This window comes from Mesitornis unicolor, unplaced genomic scaffold (assembly GCF_000695765.1).
Source record: "Mesitornis unicolor isolate BGI_N332 unplaced genomic scaffold, ASM69576v1 scaffold1163, whole genome shotgun sequence".
Lineage (NCBI taxonomy): Eukaryota > Metazoa > Chordata > Aves > Mesitornithiformes > Mesitornithidae > Mesitornis > Mesitornis unicolor.
Window position 1 is genome coordinate 12,428 of NW_010173747.1, and position 22,232 is coordinate 34,659.

Below are 22,232 nucleotides of genomic sequence, written 5' to 3' on the forward strand. Positions count from 1 at the left end.
ATTCCGTGTCTACCACAGAGAGAGGATCGAGTAGAAAGCTGTGCACTAAAAACTGGTATAGAAGAAAATGTGGGAGCATGGGCAAGCTGTGCTGAGCCCTCATGAGAGAGGGCTGAGGACAACAGCAGACCTGCTCTGAGCAGATATAAGCATGGTGCTGCTTCTGCTCTGAACTGGGCACTAGACAGCTATGATGAGTGTGGTGCTGGACTGGTGACACTACTGGGAGGTGATGGCTGTGGCTGCAGGGTGCATATCTAAGCTCTGTAGAGACCTTTGTGGCTTGTACTTTGCTTACTGGAGTGCAAATGCCATTGCATTGCCTTTACTACCTGCTCCATTAACAAAGTTTTTAGCTCAAGGATATTCCCTGTTGCACTTCTTTACCGTAATCAGTCCATATTGGGCAAATAATTAGCTAGGACTTTCTGAGGAGGAAAGCTGTTTGCTTGCTTGGGCAGAACAAGGCCACCATCTCTCCATGGCAACAACACACTGTTTACAGAGGTGAACCTTAGTGTTATATTTTAGACCCAGTCCCCATCCTCCAGATGCTTAAAACCATATATATGTGAATAACTGACATTACTGCATTCGTGGTGGTTGTTGCACGTAACATACATATTTTGAGGAAGTGTAGCTGTGAATGCCTTCACACAAAATTTTGAGCACCACACATGTGCTGCCCAGTAAATAAGGGAGGAGTAGGTGCTGCTTTACATCAAAGGTGCCTAAAGGCAAAATAGGCATGAACTGAGGGGCGTGAGATTAAGCATCTCAACCAGCCTTTGCTGTGCATCAAGGTAAATAACTGCACAAGAAGCAGGACCATTATTGAAAAACCTTGGGTTTCCATCTGTTATTTCATCCAGGTTTTCCTGTGATGAGAGGGGCCACATGCTGCTGTGAATGGACAGAAAGTGAGCGCTTGACATGAGCCTTCTCACACTGCAGCACCCTGGGGTTCCCTGTTGTACTGACATACACACTACAAAATCCAACATTAATCAAATAATTAATTTGAAGAAGTAATGGATGTGGATTTCCCTTCCAGAATTTCCCTGTTAGATCTCCTCAGCCCAGAAACTGGGATATTTATTATTCAAGATGACCTGCCTTTGCATTTAGATTCAGCCCAGTCAAGCATTTTTGTTACAATAGGGAGGGCGAAGAGCTGAGCAAGAAGACCATGAAATGCCTTCTAAGACCAGTGCTCTTGAAGGAGCCGCCTGGGTAGGCAGAATGTCTCTTTCATGTTTAATGCCATGTAAAGTGCTGTGTACAGCAACTCGCTTAACTGAATGAGTAATATGAAAGCAATATGATAATACAAAGGTAATATAAAAACCTCTTGAGACATTCATGACAAGAATCCAATCTTTTTTGTCTCAGTGTATTTCAGAGTGCTCTAGGGGAACCTCTTTTTCCAGGAGAAAAGCCGAGTTATGAATTTTCCTACTATACCTATTTGTAAACTGAGATTGTCATAACAGAAAACTGAGCTACCTCAGGAGTGCCTTTATCTCTTAAAATTGAATACCCACCCACAAGAATGTGTGACCTTGCTGCCAGCTTATGTACTCAGTGGTTTGCTTTTGATTGTAGATCTGGTGCTCTGCTTGGATAATAGATGGTTCTGTAGGGCTTACTGGTATAGGTATGGAATAAGTGCTCAGTGACGGACCAAACGGGCAATGAAATATAGCCACTTGAAGTTTCAAACCCATTTTCAAAGGCTTGGTGGAAAGGGTTAAATGTTCTTGTAAATGTACCTGCTGTGAGGCTTCTCTTGGCTGTGTGCTCAGTGGCAGGCAGTCCATATGGATGCATAAGGGCAAATGATGGCACTGTTAATGCTTTGGGAACCACTGGAACATCTGGAATCCCAGCAGGGATTAAACAAAAGCTGAATTAGCTGTGTCTGTGAGTTCAGATATTCAGTGTGTGCACAGAAACTATTGTCTCACAGGTGCTACTGAGGACTGTTCACAATCTTCCTAAGCAAGAATTACTTATCAGAGGAAACATCAAAGTGAGCAAATTTTAAATATGTGAGTTTGGGAACTGGCTATGAACTTTCCAGAGTTAAGGATATTCTCCCTGCCTCACAGTCTTTCCCAGATTTTCACCTGCTCTTCATACTGTGTGTACTGAGAAAAGGGTTTGTTGTTGAAATCCCTGCAATTCCCTTTGAAGCTCTTCTCATTCTTGCTGTTCCTTTCCTTCACTTCCCACATCCTCCCTGCACATGAGGACCGTATGACTGTCCAACCAACTTGTTCCTGCATGATACCCTGTGAGATGTGGGTTTGTGACCACTCCCCGTCCCATACTTGTTATCATGGTCAGAGTCCTCACATGTGAGGTATTGCCTATGGCCCCAGAAAGCAGGACAAAATATGAACTCCAGAGAGGAACTGAGCAGGAGGTCTTGATGCTGGAGGAGGTGGTGGTAGGTTCATGAAAGGTACCTATACTATGGCACAGTTCTGACTTCACTGCATGTGAATTATGTCAGCCTTGGAAACAACAGTCCTCAAGGTGCCTCATTTGCACCTGGAGATGTTGAGATGCTGTGTTAAGCAGGCTGGAAGGAGAGGCATAGAGCTGGGGCCAGGAGTTTCCTGGTGTATTTGAACCTATTAATGGGTGAAGGAATGTATGATAGTAGTCCCTCCACATCCTAAGCATTATAATGGAGAGATCATGAAGAGTTCCTCTTCCTCCCCTTTGAAACCATGGTTCCTACCAGGGCAGATGGTCCCTCTTATCCTCCTTCACTGTTCTGCCTCTTGCCTTACCTACAGGTGTGGAGAATCCTTGTGTTCACTCCCAGGAGTTTGTCAGTTTATAAACTTGCTATAAAGCCCAAACACATTGAACACAGACTGAGTGAGAATCAGAGTGGTAATACCAGGTGGAGCAAGCAGTATCCTCAGCAGTGTCAGCAGAGCTTAAGACCTGTGCCCTGTGATTGCTGGAGAACAGCGATGAGCTCCAGGCCTCCAGTGAATGCACTGAAGAGTCAGTGGGGCCACCCTCTCCCCAGAAGGCCGTGCAGATGGTCAGATTGTGTTTTAAGGGTGTTACGGGAATGTGCAAGACTTATTATGGGATATTTAGGGGAAGGATTAGAGGTGGTTCTGCATGGGGAACTAGTGTGAGGGAAAAGAGGATAAAAGGGGCTGGCCCTGGGTAATGGCTGGCTGGTCAGTATGCTTGTCTGATAAAGCTCTGCACCTGATCACCACAGCTTATCCTGCAGTTTTACATTCTTTCTATCCACTTTCTATATGGACACACCCTCTATTCTTAGCCTGTGTGAGAGACCACCAGCAACCTTCAAGCCAGACTGGCGACCCCCATTTTCCTTGTGTGAGTACATATTTCCCTAGCGGACATCAATCCTGATCAGCTGGAGATGAACAGTACCTGTCATCCATGCTGCTCATGTGTGTGCAAGTGCTGTGTGATTGTGTTGCACATGTGCACCTCCTGGCAACCCATCCTCAGCCTTGGTGCAGTCTAGACCTGGGTCAAGGAGCTGCAGCAACCACACATTCACTGAACAGGGACAGGAGGAAATCCCTGGTTGCTGTAGCCATAGGATGTGGATTTTGTAAAATGTGATGGAGAAAAAAGCACACTTCTCCTTGTGCAAGGACACATTCAAGGTTTAATGGTGGATCACTTTGTAGATACTGGCATGGGGCGTGGTTTCTGGCTCTGTCACAGCAGAAGAGCTTCATGTCATTGAAAGCTGTGTCATCTTCCCTTCCATGGGTTTCATACATCTTTGTCTGGAGCCCACAGATGCCCCCAGAGGAGCATCTGGGGCTCCACTGACTGAAGTGACACCCCGAAAGTCCACAGCCCTCCAGCTGTGTCCCATCCGAGTAGGTGACCCTCACGTTGTTGGCTGCTGTGTCATCAAACAGGAACTGCCTTTTTTTCACACGCAGCAAGAAGGAAACCAGCTTGTTGCGGTGGCAGAACTGGGGCTTAGTCCACTTTCCCCTCCTGCCAGAGAAGAAGACAACTCACTGAGATGTGTTCAGCCTCTGCTGTGCTACAGACAACAAAGCAACTTGTCTGGGATCCTGGTAGCCCTGGGGCAGCAGGCCTACACAGGGATGGAGGATTTCTACTAGCAACTGTTTCAGTCTGCTTCTGCATCACCACTAGATACCTGGCCACCATCAACCCTGGGCTGCCCTGCGCTGTCCTTTTCGAAGTAAGTGTTTGAGCAAGAAGAGGAAGTACAGGTTTAAGATCTGCCTTATTTGAACTTTCCTTCATCTTTTAAAGTTCTGTTCCTTTCCCTGGGACCAGATCTCTGCCCTAAGACATACTCTGTGGCCAAGGGGACCTCACCCAGCTCTTCAAGTGGGGTGGGGAGTCACCTTCACAGGGGTTGTGGATGCTTGTGGAGAAAGTGCTTATGGTGCTCGTTTTCTTTCATGCCCCTCAGAAACTGCTGCCCTGAAGGAAGATGAGAAAGTGAAGACTACTCACTGCCCCACGGAGGACTCGATGACTGTGCCATCCGAGCAGTGCAGGCGGATGCCATTCAAAGCCGTGTCATCGCCAAATAGCCAAAATCCCTGGTAGGGCTCCACCTTAGAAGAGGGGAAGAAAAGGGGAGAGATCAGAACCCTTCCTCATTTAAAAGAATGTTGCGGTGAGCCCTGGTGATGAGGGGTGGTAGGAAGCTTCAGGGACAGAGACAGAAGCAGGTAGTGCACAGCTGTGAGGCAGCTCCACGGCATTTCTCAGGCAGCCCTTTTTGCTGTTGACCACCTTTGCTTTTCTCCAAACTGTGGAGCAGAGGCTCTGGACACAGGAATGGTTGGGGGATGCTGTCCCAGTCATGCCTACCATGTGCTGTGACAACCAGACAACCAGAGCTGGAGTGCTGGCAGGTGGGAGTTGTCCCAGTCCCTTGGGAAAGGGCTCTGCAGTACCAATCCCAGGTCTTTTCTTACCCCATGTACTGCTCTGCTAAGAAATCGCTCATTGGCAGAAAGCCTGGAGAGCTACTCTGTGCTAGAGATTTCTTGCTGATAAAACCTGCTCAAGCAATGCAGATACAATGCAAACTGCTGCCATGGGACAAGGTGCTGTGGTTAGCCCTGCTGAGACCAGAACAAAACATTTCGCATCAGGGTTTTTCCCCACCCCAAAAAAGGAGTGTAACCTTACCTTCAATTCAAATCCCTCAGCGTAGCTGCTGGGGCAAAATTGTGGGTACCCCCAAGAGCCCCAGGGGCCTCTGTTGGTCACCATGAGGATGGTTTTATAACCCCGTGTCTCTGTGCCCCGGAGGCAGCAAGAGCCCAGCAGGCAGAGGATGGCTGGGATGAGCAGCTACATCGCAGGAAACCTGCTCAGCACCTCATTGCATGGAGGTGATGGCGTGGGGGAATTTATGAGCCACAAAAGTGGGTGGGAGTCCTTGGAGAGTATCGGCAAACCCTGTGGGGAGCGCTGGTTGTTGCTATGTACTGCTCCTGCTGTCTGCCTGTCCCGTGGTGGTGGGGCCACCCTTGCCAGGTGGAAGGAGTGTCACTGGTGCGTGCTGGCTGGGCGGCTGGCAGGGCTGTGAAAACTTGTGGACGTAATGGAAAGGAAGGGGGCAGAGCTGGAATAAGTCCCTGAGGGGGTGCTGTGGTTTTGAGGAGGGTCTTGGCAATGCTGTGAGAAGGGTGTTGGAGGGCACGAGGTGGAAGGAGAAGTGGTGGACTGGGAGGGAAAGAAACCTCTGAAGAGGCTGAGGCAAAATGTAGTCAGTGGGATCCTAGGGTCATTTGCTCTGTGCAAGTCCTCACTTGCTTCATTTCCCTCACTTACCTTCTCTCCTCACTGTTTCACTGAGTAGAGGAATGTACCTGCACTGGAAGCCACTGCATTTTGCTCTTGAACACTCTAAAGGGTGAAAACCTTTCTCAAGGGGCAAGTGCTCCAGTTGCCGAGCATGTCATGTGGCCTTTGTTGAACTTTCTCCAGTTCAGTCATGTCATTCTTGTATTGGGGATAGGAGAACAGGAGCAAAAATGTGCACAGTCCCATCATCCCATGGACTTCATGTGCCTTGTGCAGACACAGCTCCAGCTGCTCAGATGTATCTTTAGGACATGTGAGCATACAGAGGGGGTGAGAGTTTCCAGCAGAAGCAGGCCTCGAGTTCTGCTGTTGTTCTGCTCTCAAACATGAGTTTCTGTTGCATGCCTTCTTCCAAGCCACCTTGTGCAGGTGAAGGAGGAATTTCTGCTTTCAGTTGAAATCCTCTGATGGTCCCCCTTGAGTAAAATTGTAAAGATCCTCAGTTGCTCACGGCATCCCATGGGAGGCAGTGAGGACAAAGATGCCATTTTGTGTCTTTGCATCTCATAGGCAGCAGGAACCCAGCAGAAAGAGGGCAACAGGGATGAAGGGCTGTGTGGTCAGGGCCCTGGTCTCAAGAATGGATAGCTCATGGATACTTTGACACTTCTGGTGAGACAGGACTTTCTGAGCTTGAGGTATCCACTGCATTTATAAGAGCGGCAGCAACCACAGCAAGAGCAATGGGCCATTGCCAGGTACCATATCCAGTAAAGAACTGTCAATAAACTATAAGATCAGCCCTCTTCATTACCCATGCTGGCTGCATGGCGAGACTTTCAGGATATGTGGAAAGTTATGGGTTTAGGGTGAAGCAGTGGCAGAAACACATAGAACCAAACAAGGATCTTCAGGAGAAGCAGTGGAGTTAGGTGGGGGCAGAGTCCCTGAACTTGCTGATGCCAAAAAAGTTAGAGATGTTTTACAGTTTGTAGTCATACCCACAGGGCTGAATTTTGCTCCATTTGAGACCTTATTGAGAGGGTCTGTTTTGTCTTCCACTTTCACACAACTTTTTATGTTTCCTCTCTGTTGATCAGTCTGACTCCAGCCCCACCAGCCCTGCCACTGCAAGTAGGAGAGGGGGGATCCTGGCTGGGAAAAGACCCTGCTCAGCATCTTTGCTGATTCCTTTGTCGCTCCTTTTTGGCGGCCAGAGGCAGTGGTATCGGGTCAGTGGCTCTGTGATATTCCAGCAAGAAGCAGTGAGAACAATTCACACAAGTAATTAACTCCACCTGCGGGGGAAAGCAGACACTGAGGACATTTCTATCACTTCAGAATGGGGAGCTAGAACACAAACAGGGAACTAGTCTCAGCTTTAATCTTCTCATTCTTCTCTCTCATTAATTTTTAACCCTTCCAGAGTGACGACCCTCCTTCCTGAGTCAAAGACACTTTTGCCCCATGCCCTCAGGAAACCTTCCCAGCTCTGGGAGTAAGGCATGGACTGGAATGAAAATGCTGGTGTCAGTATCAGCAGTTGAATTTGTGCTGCTAGGGTGCAGATCCAATGAGTACTTTTGAATAAATGTGATATCACTGGATACTCAGGGAAATTCAATGTGTCTCCAACATCCCTGCTAATGAACATTTTCTTATCTGGAGATGTATCTTCTCCCCCTGCTTCTTTTTCTCTTCTGTTACCTGCAGTCAAGCAGGGAAAGTACCAGGTTGCAAGCCCAGGATGGGTGGATTTTTCATGGTGTTAGGTTGGAAAGCTGGAGTTTGAACTTCCCACTCTGACAACTTCTTTGCTGCTTGTTTTTTTGCAGTTAGTTGTAGGGTTATGTTATGTGACATCTCTTTTTTTTTCTTTAAATTTAATTATTGGAAGGCAGGATAGCATTAGATTCATTAACAGAAGTGATGACATGATGGCCAGTGTAGAACGAAGGCCAGTTCTGTATTTTTACAAACATATAAACTGAAAAGAAGTATCTGTTATTTTTCAGACAACTCTATCTCCCGTCCCTCAGCAGGACAGAGGGAGAAAACAGGATGAAAAGCTCATGAGTCAAGATAAGGACAAGGAGATCACTCACCAGCTACTGTCAGGAGCAAAACAGATTTGACTTAGGGAAGGTTAATTTGATTTATTGCAAATTAGTAACAGAGTACGATAGTGAGAAATAAGAACAAAACTTAAAACCACCTTCCCTCCACCCTTCTCTTTTTCCTGGGTTCAACTTTACTCCTGGGAGACAGTCCTTCATTCGTTTCTCCAATGTGGGTCCATCCCAGGGGGCTGCAGTTCTTCACAAACTGCTTCAGCGTGGGTCCTTTCTGTGGGGTTACAGCCCTTCAGGAATGGACTGCTCCATTGCGAGTCCCTCATGGGATCATAGGTCTCGACAGAAAACCTGCTTCAGCATGTGCTCCTCTCCATAGGCCACAGTTCCTGTGAGGAGCCTGCTGCAGCACAGGCTCTCCACAGGCTACAGCTTCCTTCAGGGCACCTCCACCTGTTCTGGCATGGGGTCCTCCATGGGCTGCAGGTGAATCTCTGCTCCACCATTAACCCCCATGGGCTGCAGGTGGACAGCTGTTCTACTGTGTACCTCCATGGCTGCAGGTGCTCCACCATGCACCTCCACAAGCTGCACGAGGACAGCCTGCCTCACCATGGTTTTCACTACCAGCTGCAGAGGAATCTCTGCTGCAACACCTAGAGTGCCTTGTTCCCTCCTTCTTCACTGCCCTTGATGTCTGCAGGGCTGTTTCTCTCACATTTTCTCACTCCTCTCTCCCAGCTTCTGTGCAGCATTTTTATCCTTTCTTAAATATGTTATCACAGAGGTGCCACCAGCATCACTAATGGGTTCCTTTTGGGCATTGGTGGTCCATTTTGAAGCTAGCTGGTACTAACTCTGCCTAACACGGGGGCAGCTCCTGGTGTCTTCTCACAGAAGCCACCCTTGCGTTCCCCCCCACTACAAGGACCTTGCCACATAAATCTGGTACACATTGGCAGACCCCCCTGTAATACATAAGCTGGAATAAGAGGTCTGTAGTTACTCAGATAATCTATGGAACAATGTTTTAAAATGGGAATCTCTGCTCCACCATTAACCCCCATGGGCTGCAGGTGGAACTCTGCTCCACCATTAACCTCCACAGGCTGCAGGTGGATCTTTGCTCCACCATTAACCCCCATGGGCTGCAGGTGGACAGCTGTTCTACTGTGTACCTCCATGGCTGCAGGTGCTCCACCATGCACCTCCACAAGCTGCACGAGGACAGCCTGCCTCACCATGGTCTTCACTACCAGCTGCAGAGGAATCTCTGCTGCAACACCTAGAGTGCCTTGTTCCCTCCTTCTTCACTGCCCTTGATGTCTGCAGGGCTGTTTCTCTCACATTTTCTCACTCCTCTCTCCCAGCTTCTGTGCAGCATTTTTATCCTTTCTTAAATATGTTATCACAGAGGTGCCACCAGCATCACTAATGGGTTCCTTTTGGGCATTGGTGGTCCATTTTGAAGCTAGCTGGTACTAACTCTGCCTAACACGGGGGCAGCTCCTGGTGTCTTCTCACAGAAGCCACCCTTGCGTTCCCCCCCACTACAAGGACCTTGCCACATAAATCTGGTACACATTGGCAGACCCCCCTGTAATACATAAGCTGGAATAAGAGGTCTGTAGTTACTCAGATAATCTATGGAACAATGTTTTAAAATGGACCTAATGTTTGCTCCTGTTTTATAAAAATTACTGGAAGACCCAGTAATTTTAAATGACATGTTATCCTTCACTGCTTTGACCTTAGCTCTTCCAGTTTAGAGACATCTTAGACATTTTGGGTACTTATTCTCAGTTCTAGTTATTCATTGCTGTTCACTCTGTGAATTTTTTTCATCTTTCTTCTGAAGTAATTTTAAATTCTACCTAATCTTTCCTAAGATACCTAACGTCCAAGAGTGATTGGAACCATCTGAACAAAATTTCTTCCACTACAAACACTGATTGAACAAATAATTTTAAAATGGCCATATCTGCTGTGATCTTCTTTTATACTGTCAGCTTGTCCTACAAATTTTCTGACAGGCTCCTGAATCTTTGATGTGAAGAATCGCTATTAGTGTTAATTCCCTCTGCCATTTGTTCCTCAAAGTGCTCTTTGTCTACTGTGCTTTACATGCAATCTGCCACCAGATATGTTACTTCAATTTCTTTCCATTTGTCCACAACTTTAGCTTTCACAGTTTCCTGCAGCCTCCCACGGCCTGTTTCCTTTTATGCTTCCTCAAGTCCTTGTTAATGTTGTGCATGCTGTTCCTGTACCTCCAGCGCCATAACCTTTAGACCACTCCTGTTGTGTGTGTAAACTCTAGGGTTTCCTTTGCAGGCTGTCTTTTGGCAGGAAGAATGGAGAAGGACCCTCTGTGGGGTCCATGTCCATGGTTTGTCTCTGAGTAAGGAGAAAAGAGAGCCAGGAGCTACTTCGAGCACTGAGAGGACTTGGTGACAGAGACTCGCAGCATTGCCTCAGCCCTGTGATAGTGAACAGAGAGAGACAGGCATCCTGCAGCCGTGAACATGCCCTATGCCAACAACAGTCTCTACTACTTTTTATTAGATTACTCAGATTTATTTTTTTTAATATAATAAAATGTGGCCGAGGAACATCATAACATAAATTACAGCTGCTGCCCGAGGAAGCTGGAGGGCAGGTCAATACCTTTCCCAGGGACTCGCCTGCTTGTTGCTCAACTTGTTCCTATCCAACCAATGGGCAGAAATCCTGGCTGCAGCTGGGATGGGCAGTGAGGGGCTGATGCTGTCCCACAGTCCCATGGAGAGCTTGTGGGAAGGGTATTCTGAAGTTCTGAAGAGAGGTTAGAGCACCAAAGTGAACTGAAATGAAATGAGAATTATGTAGTTCTCTTTGTGTATAAAATCTGCTAAGAAACCTCTTGCAAGTGGTGAGCTCCGGGAACTTTATTACTAGCAGAGTTTTGCTGGTATTTCCTACCAAGCAAAGCCATAGCTATCCTGGCATGATATTTTGCTGCCAGCTCTTGTTCACTTTGAAGACTGAAAATAAACAAATTTGACAAAAGAATTTTTTCCTGGGAAAAATCCTTCAAAACCTGACTGGATATGACCCTGAGAAACTTGATCTTCCTTTGAAGTTTGCCCTCCTTTGAGCAGGGTGCTCAGGTTCTGTGAAAAAGCAGTGTCTGCTGAGATGTTATTTGGGATTGAAGTGGTAAAAAACTAGATATATCACAGTGTTACTGACATAACTGATGGCAAAGCTCTCCTCTAGACTTTCCTCTGAGTTAATTCTGAACACATTTCCTTCCTGATTTATGCTCTTTCTTTCAGTTTACACAGTCACTTCTCTACTTTCATTAATTTCCAGACACTATCTCATCCGCTCTCTTTCCTAAGCCACACAGATTTATCCTTCAGCTCTTCCTCTGCAATTCCTTCTGATATTTTCTCTGTTGTCTGGGAACTTTGGACATTTGAAGAGTTAAACACCCATAAGTGTTGTCTGCAAAGTCTCTAAATTCTTTAATTACATCCTTCTCGTCTCAAATCCGAGTTTCAGGTATTCTTTAAGCTAATATACACCAAGGTGCCTGTGTGCTAAATGCAAATCAAGGGGAAGAAAAAACCCCAAAACCCTGAACAATAAAAATTCCAGGACTACCAAGGAATTCACCTTGTGATACTGGATACTGAAAGTACAGAGGCAGAAGGGAGATTATGGAAAAGAGAGGTTTGCTGTTGTCAGTGCAGATCCCTTGGTATAGCCACAGGAGGAAGGATGCACAATCCTTTCATTACACTGGAAGCCTCCATGGGCACAGCAAGGACAGAGGTGGGCTGCTGAGCTCTTCTGACCTGGGCATGGCAGGAAGGGAGCAGGGAGCGGGCAGCTGCAGCAGGGCTGCATGACAACCATTCATCTTGAGCCTGCTGAAACAACAGTCGCTGAGTAACTCCCAGCTTTGGAAATGGGGGAAATTACACTTCAGCAACATAGTGTGACCCAACCTTCATAACCTGTTGTGTCCTCTGAAAGCAGCTGTCAGGGTGAGGAGAGCCACTGTTCAGCACAACAGCAAGACAAGAAGGCTGGCCATGTTTGCTGAGAATGAGCTGGGACAGTCGGACAACTTCTTGAAGTTCATTAATAGAAGAAGTGGACATCAGACCAGGTGTAAAACAAGTCCAAGTTGTCCAGGAAAAGGTGCAACCAGAGAGCTTTTCACTTTTCACAGTCCTGTTTGCAGGACTGCTGACTATTTCCTATTGCCCTCAATGTCAGTAGTACCCTCTTCTGTGGGCTCCTCCAGGTTTCCTGATGATCTGTGCTTCAGCCACTGCATGCACTGACCTCTTCCACCTTTCAACTCCTCTCTCTCTGTGATATGCTGGCATATGGGAGGTGACCTTTATTTGGTGGCTATGTGACGTGCCTGTGGCATAAGGACACACATTTCTGGCTTGCTACTGACTATGACTGCAAAGATGAAGCAGATGATGTACATTATGTGTGGGGCTTTTGTTTGTCCTCAGATGGGAAGCAAGTAATAACCTGAGTTTAGCTTCATTTCCTTGTGTCTCTTGCTTTGCCTTGTTTCTTTTCAGGCCTTTTATATGCCATTCTCATCATGAATCCTCTTGCCTTGACCAAATCAAATTTCCACAGAAAAGCTTCATGAAGAATGAGCAAGATGGCTTCTGAAAAGAGAGTCAGTAGCAGGGAAATGCCAGGCCAGGTCATTATTAATTATTGCCTGTAAAAGAAATAATAAGCTTATTAACTTTGTAGACCACAGCAAACTGGAATAGGCTGCAAGTACTTTGGAGGACACAGCTTGAGCTTGACAAACTACCTTGTCAAATTGGAAAAAATAGTTTGAGAAAAATAGGATGCAGTTCTGCAGGGACAAGTGCGAGCTCCCACCTTGTGCAGAAATAAGCATCCGCATGAGGAAAAACCCTGCATTGCTCTGCAGAGAAGGGTCTGAGGGTCATAACAGATCAAAGGCAAAGTGTGAGTCAGCGACGTCAGGTCATCTCCATGCCGAGATATATGAACCAAATTAGAGCCTGCAAGACAAATCTTCCTCCTCAGCATGCATGAGCCCCCGGCAGCGATGCTCTGCTCAGCCGAGGGCACTGAACTTCCAGAAGGATGTGGCCCAGTTGGACAGAGTCCAATAGAAAGCAAGAAAAATGGTCAGCGGTCTGGAAAACATGACCTGTGAGGAATAAGCGTGAGAGTCAGGGCCATTTAATGGAGAGAGGGGAGGACTGGGGAAAGGGAGTCATGGGAAGAGCATTCAGAGGGCTCTGCTGCCAGTGCTGCTGTGGGAGGATCCGGGGAGGGCAACGCAGGGAGCACAGGGGAGAAAACCTACCCCAGGTTTTACCGACTCCTTCCTCATCGGGCTGCCTCTGTGCCCTGTAGAGCAGGGCTGGGTGGCAGCTGTAAGGGGCCAAGATGGGCTGTAAGAAGAGTCAGTGTAGTTCGGGGGGGAATGTCTGGTGGCTATACAGGAACCCCTGCTCAAGAGAGAAACATAAAGTGTACGGTAGGGGAGGCAGGCATTGCTTCAGGGCCTGAGAAAACATGTTACAGCAGGAGTGCTGTCATCTGGGGTCTGCAGGGAACAAGAGCATCAGCAAGTCCCACACCTGCATTACAGACAGCACATGACCACTGGGGCTGGTGAGCAGAGGCAGAGCCCCCAGGAGTTGCTGTCTCATCTGGAGACTCACTGGGGACAGAGTTGCACCTGAGGCCAATGGGGACCCTTGAGGGAACAGCAGGTGAGAAGAGCCTTGTGGGAAGCAGAGCATAGCTCTACTTGCAGACCCTGTTCCCTATCAGTGCTCACCACAGGACTCTGCAGCGAGAGTCTTTGGTGAAGCATCGGTTGCTGGAGGTGTGAGCAAATGGACTAAGGTGGAAGGGAGATACCCCTTCTCCTCCTCAGCCATGCACGATCATGAGATATTTGTCTGTAAGCTTGTTGGAGACAGCTTTCCCTGGGGTCTCGCCCAGCCGCTTGCCTTGGCCCTGGTGCTGCTGGGCTCCCAGGCAGCAAAACCTTTGTCTGTGCTGCAAAGGTGAGTGTGAAACACCAAGTGACAGGCGTTTACAGGAGCTTCACACCAGCAAATTGGTGAAGTCTGCTGCCAAAAGCACCATTACAATGTGTTTATCTTTGTATTTGCAGAGTAAAATTGGGAAAAAAACAGAATATGAGCAAAGACAGTTGAACAGCTGGGATTTAACTGTTTATGCAGACTGGTGATGGATATTGTGAGTAACCAGGGTCATATATACATCACAGTGTGTGCTGCATTTATTAGATTAAGTATATGAAAATATTTATTAGAGCACATATTATTACATGCATTATGTTTTACTGTGATCGTAAGCCTGTACTGAACGTCCCAGCTCCTCTACAACTGGCCAGCAGAATGAAAGTACTAAATAATCTTGAAGTTTTATTAATACAAGCTAGACTAGGGTTGCAGATAAGAAACTGTTGGACATCAAACTCCTGCTGCCTGGGGAGTTCTTTTCCTGACCAGTAACATGAGCCTAGCAAAGGGTAAACATCCTCCAAGCAGCAGTGAAGAAAACAAACAAAGAAACAAATCCTGCCTGGTACTGACATGCAAGAAAGACCACAGAGTCAATTCTGTAGGGAGACTCTGTACTTCCCTTTAACTACAGTCTTGTTCATGGTTCTAGGTGAGCCCAGGTGTGTCTGCCTGAGCCCTGGCACAGGCCTGGCCTTGGTTGGGATGAGGAAACACTCTCAGACTGACATCAGCTCCTTTCAAAGGTAGAGATAGGACGTGAAAGGACATTGTGGTATCTAACAGGGGAAGGAGAGTAAAAGCAGTGTTTTACTTGAACTGAGTTTTTCTCCCATTGCTAGTCCTGGAGTAATTATTCAAGTGAAGGAGCAGGACTTGCACTGCTTGTGCACCCTGGAAGATGTTCACTGTTGTGGAACACTCCTGTCAGATTGGAAAGCTTCCCCACTCTGGGTCTTTGGTGTTGTAGCAGCAGTGAAAACCCAAAATGAGAGCAGGGGCAGCCAATCTCCAATGCATCAGCAGCAGCGAGCACGGCAGCAATGGCTGGCTGACTCATGCCCTCTGCAGAGGTTGCGTATTTTCTGGTTATGACTGTGTGAGATAACTGCCAAGTAATAGAGGGCCTCCTGAAAAATCCTTCTGCTGCTAGCAACTGCAAGGGCTGTGAGTCTGCCCTAAATCCAGAGAGTCAATGGGGAAAAGCTTCTCCAGACCTGGTAAGAAGAACAAGGGATCTGCTAGTACTTTGAACGCTGTAGGATGGTTTGCCACCCACAGCTACTTGCACAGGAATTGTGCAGGCAAATGCCAGACAAAAGTAAAATAAGCCATTAACAAGAGCCACGATGGGCAAAATGCCTGTGGCCTCAGTGCACTGGCCTGGACCTTGGAAGCCAGGCTGGGAGCACTGTGGTTTTTGCAGAGGGAAGAATGGGATGGCTGGATGGTGGCTATTGCTGGGGGCAGGTCTTCCTGCAGTTGCTGCCTCCATCTTTCCCATCTCCTCTGGCAGCAGCTGGAGAGCCGTGCTACCCCATGTCTGGCCCATCATGTCACCTCCTTGCCAGCAACTGGGTATGGAGAAGTGACAATTACTGTGGGGAGGAGAAGTGTGGCCCCAGACAATGCTTCCAAGCATTCATCTGCCCTGGCACCAGCAAGAATAACATATCTTCACCCATTTCTCTCTCCCAGGTCTGCCTCTTCCTGCTAGTCTTCTTTACCCATGGTAAATATCAATGCACACTTTAGGGTCTCAGAATTGAACTTTGCTATGCTGCTAAGGAGATCTGAGCTATTTCTGGTTTGTTTTATCAATGGATGTTCATTTCCTGAAAAAGTATAAAAACTGAGGATGAGGATGGTGATCAAATGCCAGATTTATTATCACAACCTGCTTAGGAAAGATGCTTCCAACACATGGGAAAATTCTCAAAGCCAACTTCTTTAATGTATCAGACCAAGCATTACAGCATTTGAAGTCTGGCTGTGGCCATGCTTGTCCTTTCTTTCTTTCCCCATTCTCCCATTTTTTATTATTCTTGACATATCTGAAGACGACATTTTCAGGGGTTAACATGTGAATTCTGTGTTATCTCAAATTTAAACTGAATGCTGTGCAACAGAATGCTGTGAAACGTGTAGTTTTCATATACCCTGCACAGACTCTGGTTGACCTTGAAGGCTCAGATGTTCCTCCTGCACCTGCCCATCCCCATCCCTTCCTCCTCAGCCATCCCATGGGGAGCTGCACTGCAGCCATCCTGGGATGATCTCAGCCACCCATTACTCAACTCCTGGGACAGGTGCTCTGCAGAGTCTCTTCAGACATTGTTTTCCCTGAGATCCATCCAACTCCAGGTGCATTGACACCTCTGCATTGGCAACTGTCTTCTGCTGCACGGAGACAACCTTCTCTATGGATAAATCCTGCTGCTGCAGGCAAAACCACTCAGGTTGGAGGTGAAAACAAGAGAGGAGAGGCAGCACTATCTTGCAAACACCACTTACCCCAGGGGCACAGAACTACAGTAGGTGCATTTTCACATTTTCCCCAGTCTTGTACTCCTATAGCACCCTCCTCAAATGCTTTCCTTGTCCTCCTGGTAGCCCAGCCTGCTTCTTTGGCCCTGCAACCTCTCCGCTTCCTTTTTTCCCACTGCTTCACTGAAGAACTCAACCTCTGTTCCTCCCCTGGCGAGGTGAGTGTGGTCCCTTTGCAGAGAAGGGGCACCACTCACATGTAAGTGTCCGTGACTGTGTTTGAGCTGATGCATGGCAGGAGAGAAGAAAAGAAATTGCAACTCATGGCAATGACTCAATGACCTTGATACCTGTGAAATAAAGATGAGTGCTCTTCAGACCTTTGTCATCACCTCTACTTTTGGCAGACTCCACCTGGGAAGAAGCAAAGATCTAGTGACAGGAGAAAAGACTGGAAGATAAGAAAAAAATCAGCTCAGTTTCATTCAGGATTTCAATACAATTCTGTGCATTTTTTGATGTATATAAGTGTGGAGAAGCATCAACAGGCTGCAAATCAAGGCGCTGCAGAAGCTGGGATTTCCATTAGAACATTATTAAGAGAACACAGACAGCAGCCGGGACTTATACAAAGGCAATCTTTGGAAGATTGAACTGTGGTGTTGTTGAGTATAACAAGACCTTGGGTCAGCCTAAAAGTAGGAGTTCAAAACTACACAAAGCACTGTGTGCCTGGGTTATCTTGATCAGAACACTGGTTGAAGGGTAGTGTGTGACAGGATATCTCGGTCTTGAGACACCTGGCCATAAAGTATGGGAATGATGGATGGGAAAGCGCTGTTGCATGTAAACATCCTGATTGGCTGCATAGTCAGGTCCTTCTCTGTAGCTATAAAAGCTGAGGTAGAAAATAAAAACTTCACTTGGCATTCATCTGCTGAGTCGGGTTTCTTGTTTTCAGTTCACCGCATGTAAGTCTCTTAAAAAAAAATCCATTAAAACTGAGATTGATGCACCACATGGTTTCAATACCAATCCCCAAAGCTGTTTCCTGAGTATTCCCTTCTCATCCAGACTGTAAAGCTGAGGTCCTGGACCTCATCTGGAAAAAAATGAGAGGGCTTCATTGCCCTTTTCTCCCCTCTGATCAGCGTATTGTTCCCAGGCTCCAGCAGTACATCCATTTCTTGCAGCAACACAGAGATCATAACAGCTCCAAGCAGCATGAGAGGGGAGAGCACAGGCTTGATTTGCATTAATTTATGCACTAAGGCTTCCCTTTGTCTGAGGAGCTTTTCACTAATAGATCCCTCATTGGCAGGAGCCAAGGTCTAATTACATGATAAAATTGTGCAGATGTGGCCATAGAAGAGACACATGCTGTTAATAGAGTATTTTTCCACAGCGGCTTGTCCCAGTTTGGAGAGAAAAATAAACTGTCTCTCTTTTGGTTTTTTTGGCTTTTACAATGGCAACTCATGTAGGCATACGGTTAAAATGAAGAAGACCTCAGCCTCACTATTGAAGCTATTATGGCCAAGCTGTTTGGACTTGTGTTTAAAGGAACTCAGGGGCTTTTCCCTTCAGTGTCTGGTCATGGGTGAGGAAGGGACAAAAGGATCAAAGCACTGAGGAAAACCCACAAAGCATGTGTTACTCAAGTGAAGTGTGTAGATGCATTTGTAGCATTTGAAGCACTTCAAAGACTAGACTCAATCCTGCTTTGAGGAGTAGGTAAAGATGAAGGGAACAGAGCATTTCAGAGGCTGACAGCTAGGGCATATGTATGGGAAGGAAAGAGGGTTCATGCCTTTTAACAAGGCCAAGTGCTGGGTCCTGCACTTGGGTCACAACAACCCCATGCAGCGCTACAGGCTGGGGGATGGGTGGCTGGAAAGCTGGCAGACAGAAAAAGACCTGAGGGTGCTGGTTGACAGCCTCTGAACATGAGCCAGCAATGTGCCCAGGTGGCCAAGAAAGCCAAGAAGCCGCAAGAATCTCCTTATTGGAGGACAAAAATGTGCCTTTGTGTGCCTGCTCCCTGGAAGCAGTAAAAGAAAAGGAGACCAAGCCCCTGGGTGAGGGACCTAGTGACTATTTGGGTTTGAGCTCTGGCCTGGTGATAGCACAGGCATTGCTTGTGGCCTGAGCAGGTCTTCAGTGGCCTGTTCTCGCTGTCACCAAGACAAAGCTGTGGAAGGGTGGGAGCTTGTGTATCACAGTTTGACAATTTGAGGTTGTGAACCCCAGAGTGGTGCACACAGGCAGGTCCTGGTGGCAAGGCAAACAGAGTTTCACAGCAAGTGGTGTATGGCTGCACTTCTCTCAGGTTGAGGAAATAAGCATTGGCTGTGATAGCACTTTTTTGCTGTTAAAATTGCATCTGCCTTTTGTGAGCACGGAAGTACATCTTTGAGCTTCGGCAAAGGACACGCAATGGCTAAATTTTCTCATCTTGTCTGACACTTAAGGCTTGTTCCAGGCAAATCTTTTCTTAGCTTTGAACTTTCCTTTCTAATACTGCTTCTAATTATTCAGCACTATTAACAAATTCAGATCTTTGCAGACAGTTATTCCATATCCTCTTCAGGCATTGGTTATCTAGTCTATATAGTTTTATCTCTTTTAAACTCTTCCACCAAACAAAAAGCTGAGCAAATTCCAGCCCTGAGGACCTAGGGACACTGACCCTGAACCTAGCCTCACCCTAACTCTGCCATGGGACAGAGGAATGGTGCTACTCAAAGGTACATTAAGAGTAAGGAGCTTTACCTGTTCGTTTGTAGAATGTCTTTATCTTTCCTAATTTTCTCATTCTTTCTTTCCTAATTTTTCTCATGTTTTCTTTCCTTGTTGCGTGCACAGCCTGGATGTTTGTGGGTACACTAAAACCTGTTAGAGGCCTCATTAAACATATGACTTCTTTTGTGTTTTTACAAAATTCCCTTCTGGGGTTCCACATGAAATAAATTTCAGTTTTTAAGAGGAACTACAAGGTATCTGGACACAGCATGATGCTAACATTTTATCGTAGGAGGAGTCATATGTGTTGTTGCCGTGTACAGTCTTGCTAGCAATGCCTGTTGAGATTTCCTACTGTTTGCTTCTGTAACACTGATTTTCAGCTTTTCCAGTCTATAACCATTTGTGCTGAAATTCTCCACTGCAATGGAGTTGCAATGCCTGACTCAAGGCAGAAGATTTTCTGGAAGGATGATAAGGCTATGGCTTGAAGGAATTGGACAGAAAAATGTAGATACTAGAAATGGCAACTTACTTCTCCTGCAGTAGGGATTGTCACTCGGATGGTGGAGGTCTGTGCCGTGCATTTGCAAATTTCAATTCTACTGATGCCGCAGTGTGCATTGCTTGGGGGTTTATCTCCTTTTTAAAACTACGTAGAAAATGAGACACTCTATGAAGTAAATTGGAAACTCAAGAACTAGTGTAACATGAGTAACCAATTATTCGATTTAGCATTTTTATGTAATTAATTTAATTCTGAGGCCAAGGTGCACTGTAAAGAGTGACACAAGAAAATGCTTTTTTGAAGGAACCAAGGGTGTCAAGACTGGGACTCAAAGAACCACTTCAAAAGGACCTTGTACACAGGAGTTTTATCTGAGTGCAAAAAAAAAGGAAGAGACCTAAGCAGAGCGAATAGCTTAGAAAGGGAGATTTTTCACCAAGGCACGCACTCTCTTTCTGTGAAATAAGAAACCAAGCAAGAACCCAACAGACCAGCTGAAGGGCCAGGTGTGTTTGCTCAGGCAGGGTCACATAGTGGCAGTCAGGGACACTCAGACCTGCTCTTGGGCTGCAGCCCACAAAAACATAAAGGAGTGAAGAGAGTCATTGAGAAAGGGCTTCAACTTGGAGGTGATGCCATAAAAAGACAAAAGAAGAGTTCTATTTTCTACTCTCTCTCAGCTGTTCCCGAGACTCTTACCCCTACATCTGTCAGGCTGCTTGTGCATGGTGGCAGGGGCACACAGACCACCCTACAGACACTCTCTCTGGTGTCCCCTTTGTTTCTATGCTGAACACAAGGGTATCCCCCACGTCTAGTATGAGTATGTTACAAGAGGTGAACAACAGGGAAAGAAATGGAGACAGCAGTGTCAAGGTTTCAAGGACATGCCAAGGTCAGCATGTCCAACATCTCTTCCACAGCAATTCTTCTCCCCTTCCGGCAGCTGGTTGCAAGTGAGAACCCCGAATTAGAAGATGTGGGATCTACAACAAGCCATGCAAGATAAGCTTCCTCTTACCAGCAAGCACTTTGGTCTCACTGTCCCAGCTGGCATTGCTTTCTCCAGGTGGGTTTGCATGGATGCACACGGCTGGGGGAGGAGGTGGAACTGGGTCCTGTGGCCACCAGAGCTCCGTGGGTGGGTGGATGCCACCATCTCCTGGGCTGACAGCAGCTCCCCTGCCTTTTACCTGTGGCTGAGCCGGCCTCCCCTTGCTTCTGTCCCTGTTAATGGTCAGTATCTAGATGCAAGGAGAGAGACATCTGCCTCCTGTGTTTGCCTCTCCACTACTTTTTCTACCTCCTCAGGGCTTTCCTGCTCCCTGCAGCTCTTGCTTACAAGAGCAGGAACTAGTGGGATGTGGCATACATGCCCTCCTTTAGTGAAACAGTTTTAATGATGCTGGGATAATTGCTCCTCTTTTCCTTTCCTTTCCAAGGCTTTGGGCAAGGGACAAAGCAGGAAATGTTGCAAGAGGGACTGGACCTTGGCACCAGGGTCACATGCAGGGAGCCAGGATCTGAGTATGGTCAGTCTGGAATGGCTGAGCAACAAGACAGGGCCTGGGGACTGAAGCCTGATTCCCTGCTGAGTGTGAATGCTGCTGAGGGCACCTCTGTCTGACCTCTTTTGGTGCTTCAAGGTAGATCACTTCAGCTGTTCACAGATTGTCTCCTAATCATTGGGGTTTTTTTGAGTTGTTTACACTGAGACACTAGGGCCTTAGCTGCAGAACAGTGTTTTCTACAAGCAGTTGTAGCTCTGCCTTGATTTTATTATATCCTTTGTAATACCTGAAACCTTGAAATCTAGTCAAGCTGGAGCATAGAAGGCTCAGCCTGAACATAAGGAAAAACTTTTTTCCTGTGAGGGTGACAGAGCACCGGACCAGGCTGCCCAGAGAGGTTGTGGAGTCTCCTTCTCTGGAGACATTCAAAACCTGCCTGGACGCGTTCCTGTGTGACCTGGTCTGGGTGATCCTGGTCTGGCAGGGGTTGGACTGGATGATCTTTCGAGGTCCCTTCCAACTCCTGATATTCTGTGATTCTGGGATTCTGTGAAATCTGGCACTCAAAGGGAATGTGTTCTTTTGTCTTTAATCCATGCACCTTAGTGCCTGGACTATTACATGGAGAAATTTCACTACCTTATTTCACAAGAGAAACTATTGTTCATGAAGCTCTTGGATGCCTGAGTGAAGAACACTATGAAAACTCCCAAAGCAAATTACTGGACCTTTCCAGATCAGGGTTTTAACAGAGTGTAAATAATAAATAGAACATGCCATTACCATTGTTTGCAGGTGATGACCAATTCTTGCTCTTCACGTTTATGACAGAAGTGAGACAACACATGGAGGTTAGGATCAGTGTATTTGCAGGAGCTGATGCCAAGCAGATAGCAGGTTCAAAACCACAAAAGAAATACCTATTCATAACTCAGGGACGATAGCTTTTATGTTTCACTTTGAAGTACACCCAGGTATAGAACATCTTGTGTTAATCTGTGTCTAACCAGAATTTCACCTATAATCA

At 46.7% G+C, this 22,232-nt stretch overlaps 1 protein-coding gene across 1 annotated transcript; it reads right to left on the reverse strand.

Annotated features, from left to right (window-relative positions):
- Window positions 1-3,911: 3,911 nt before the first annotated feature.
- On the reverse strand, window positions 3,912-6,652 carry LOC104537805 (vitelline membrane outer layer protein 1-like; the record flags this gene model as incomplete). The annotated part of the gene is made up of 4 exons (XM_010180807.1): window positions 6,638-6,652; window positions 5,203-5,367; window positions 4,516-4,619; window positions 3,912-4,020 (listed from the first exon to the last, which is right to left on the reverse strand). Coding segments are annotated over exons 1-4 (393 nt in total), but the record flags the coding sequence as incomplete, so codon positions are not given.
- Window positions 6,653-22,232: the final 15,580 nt, after the last annotated feature.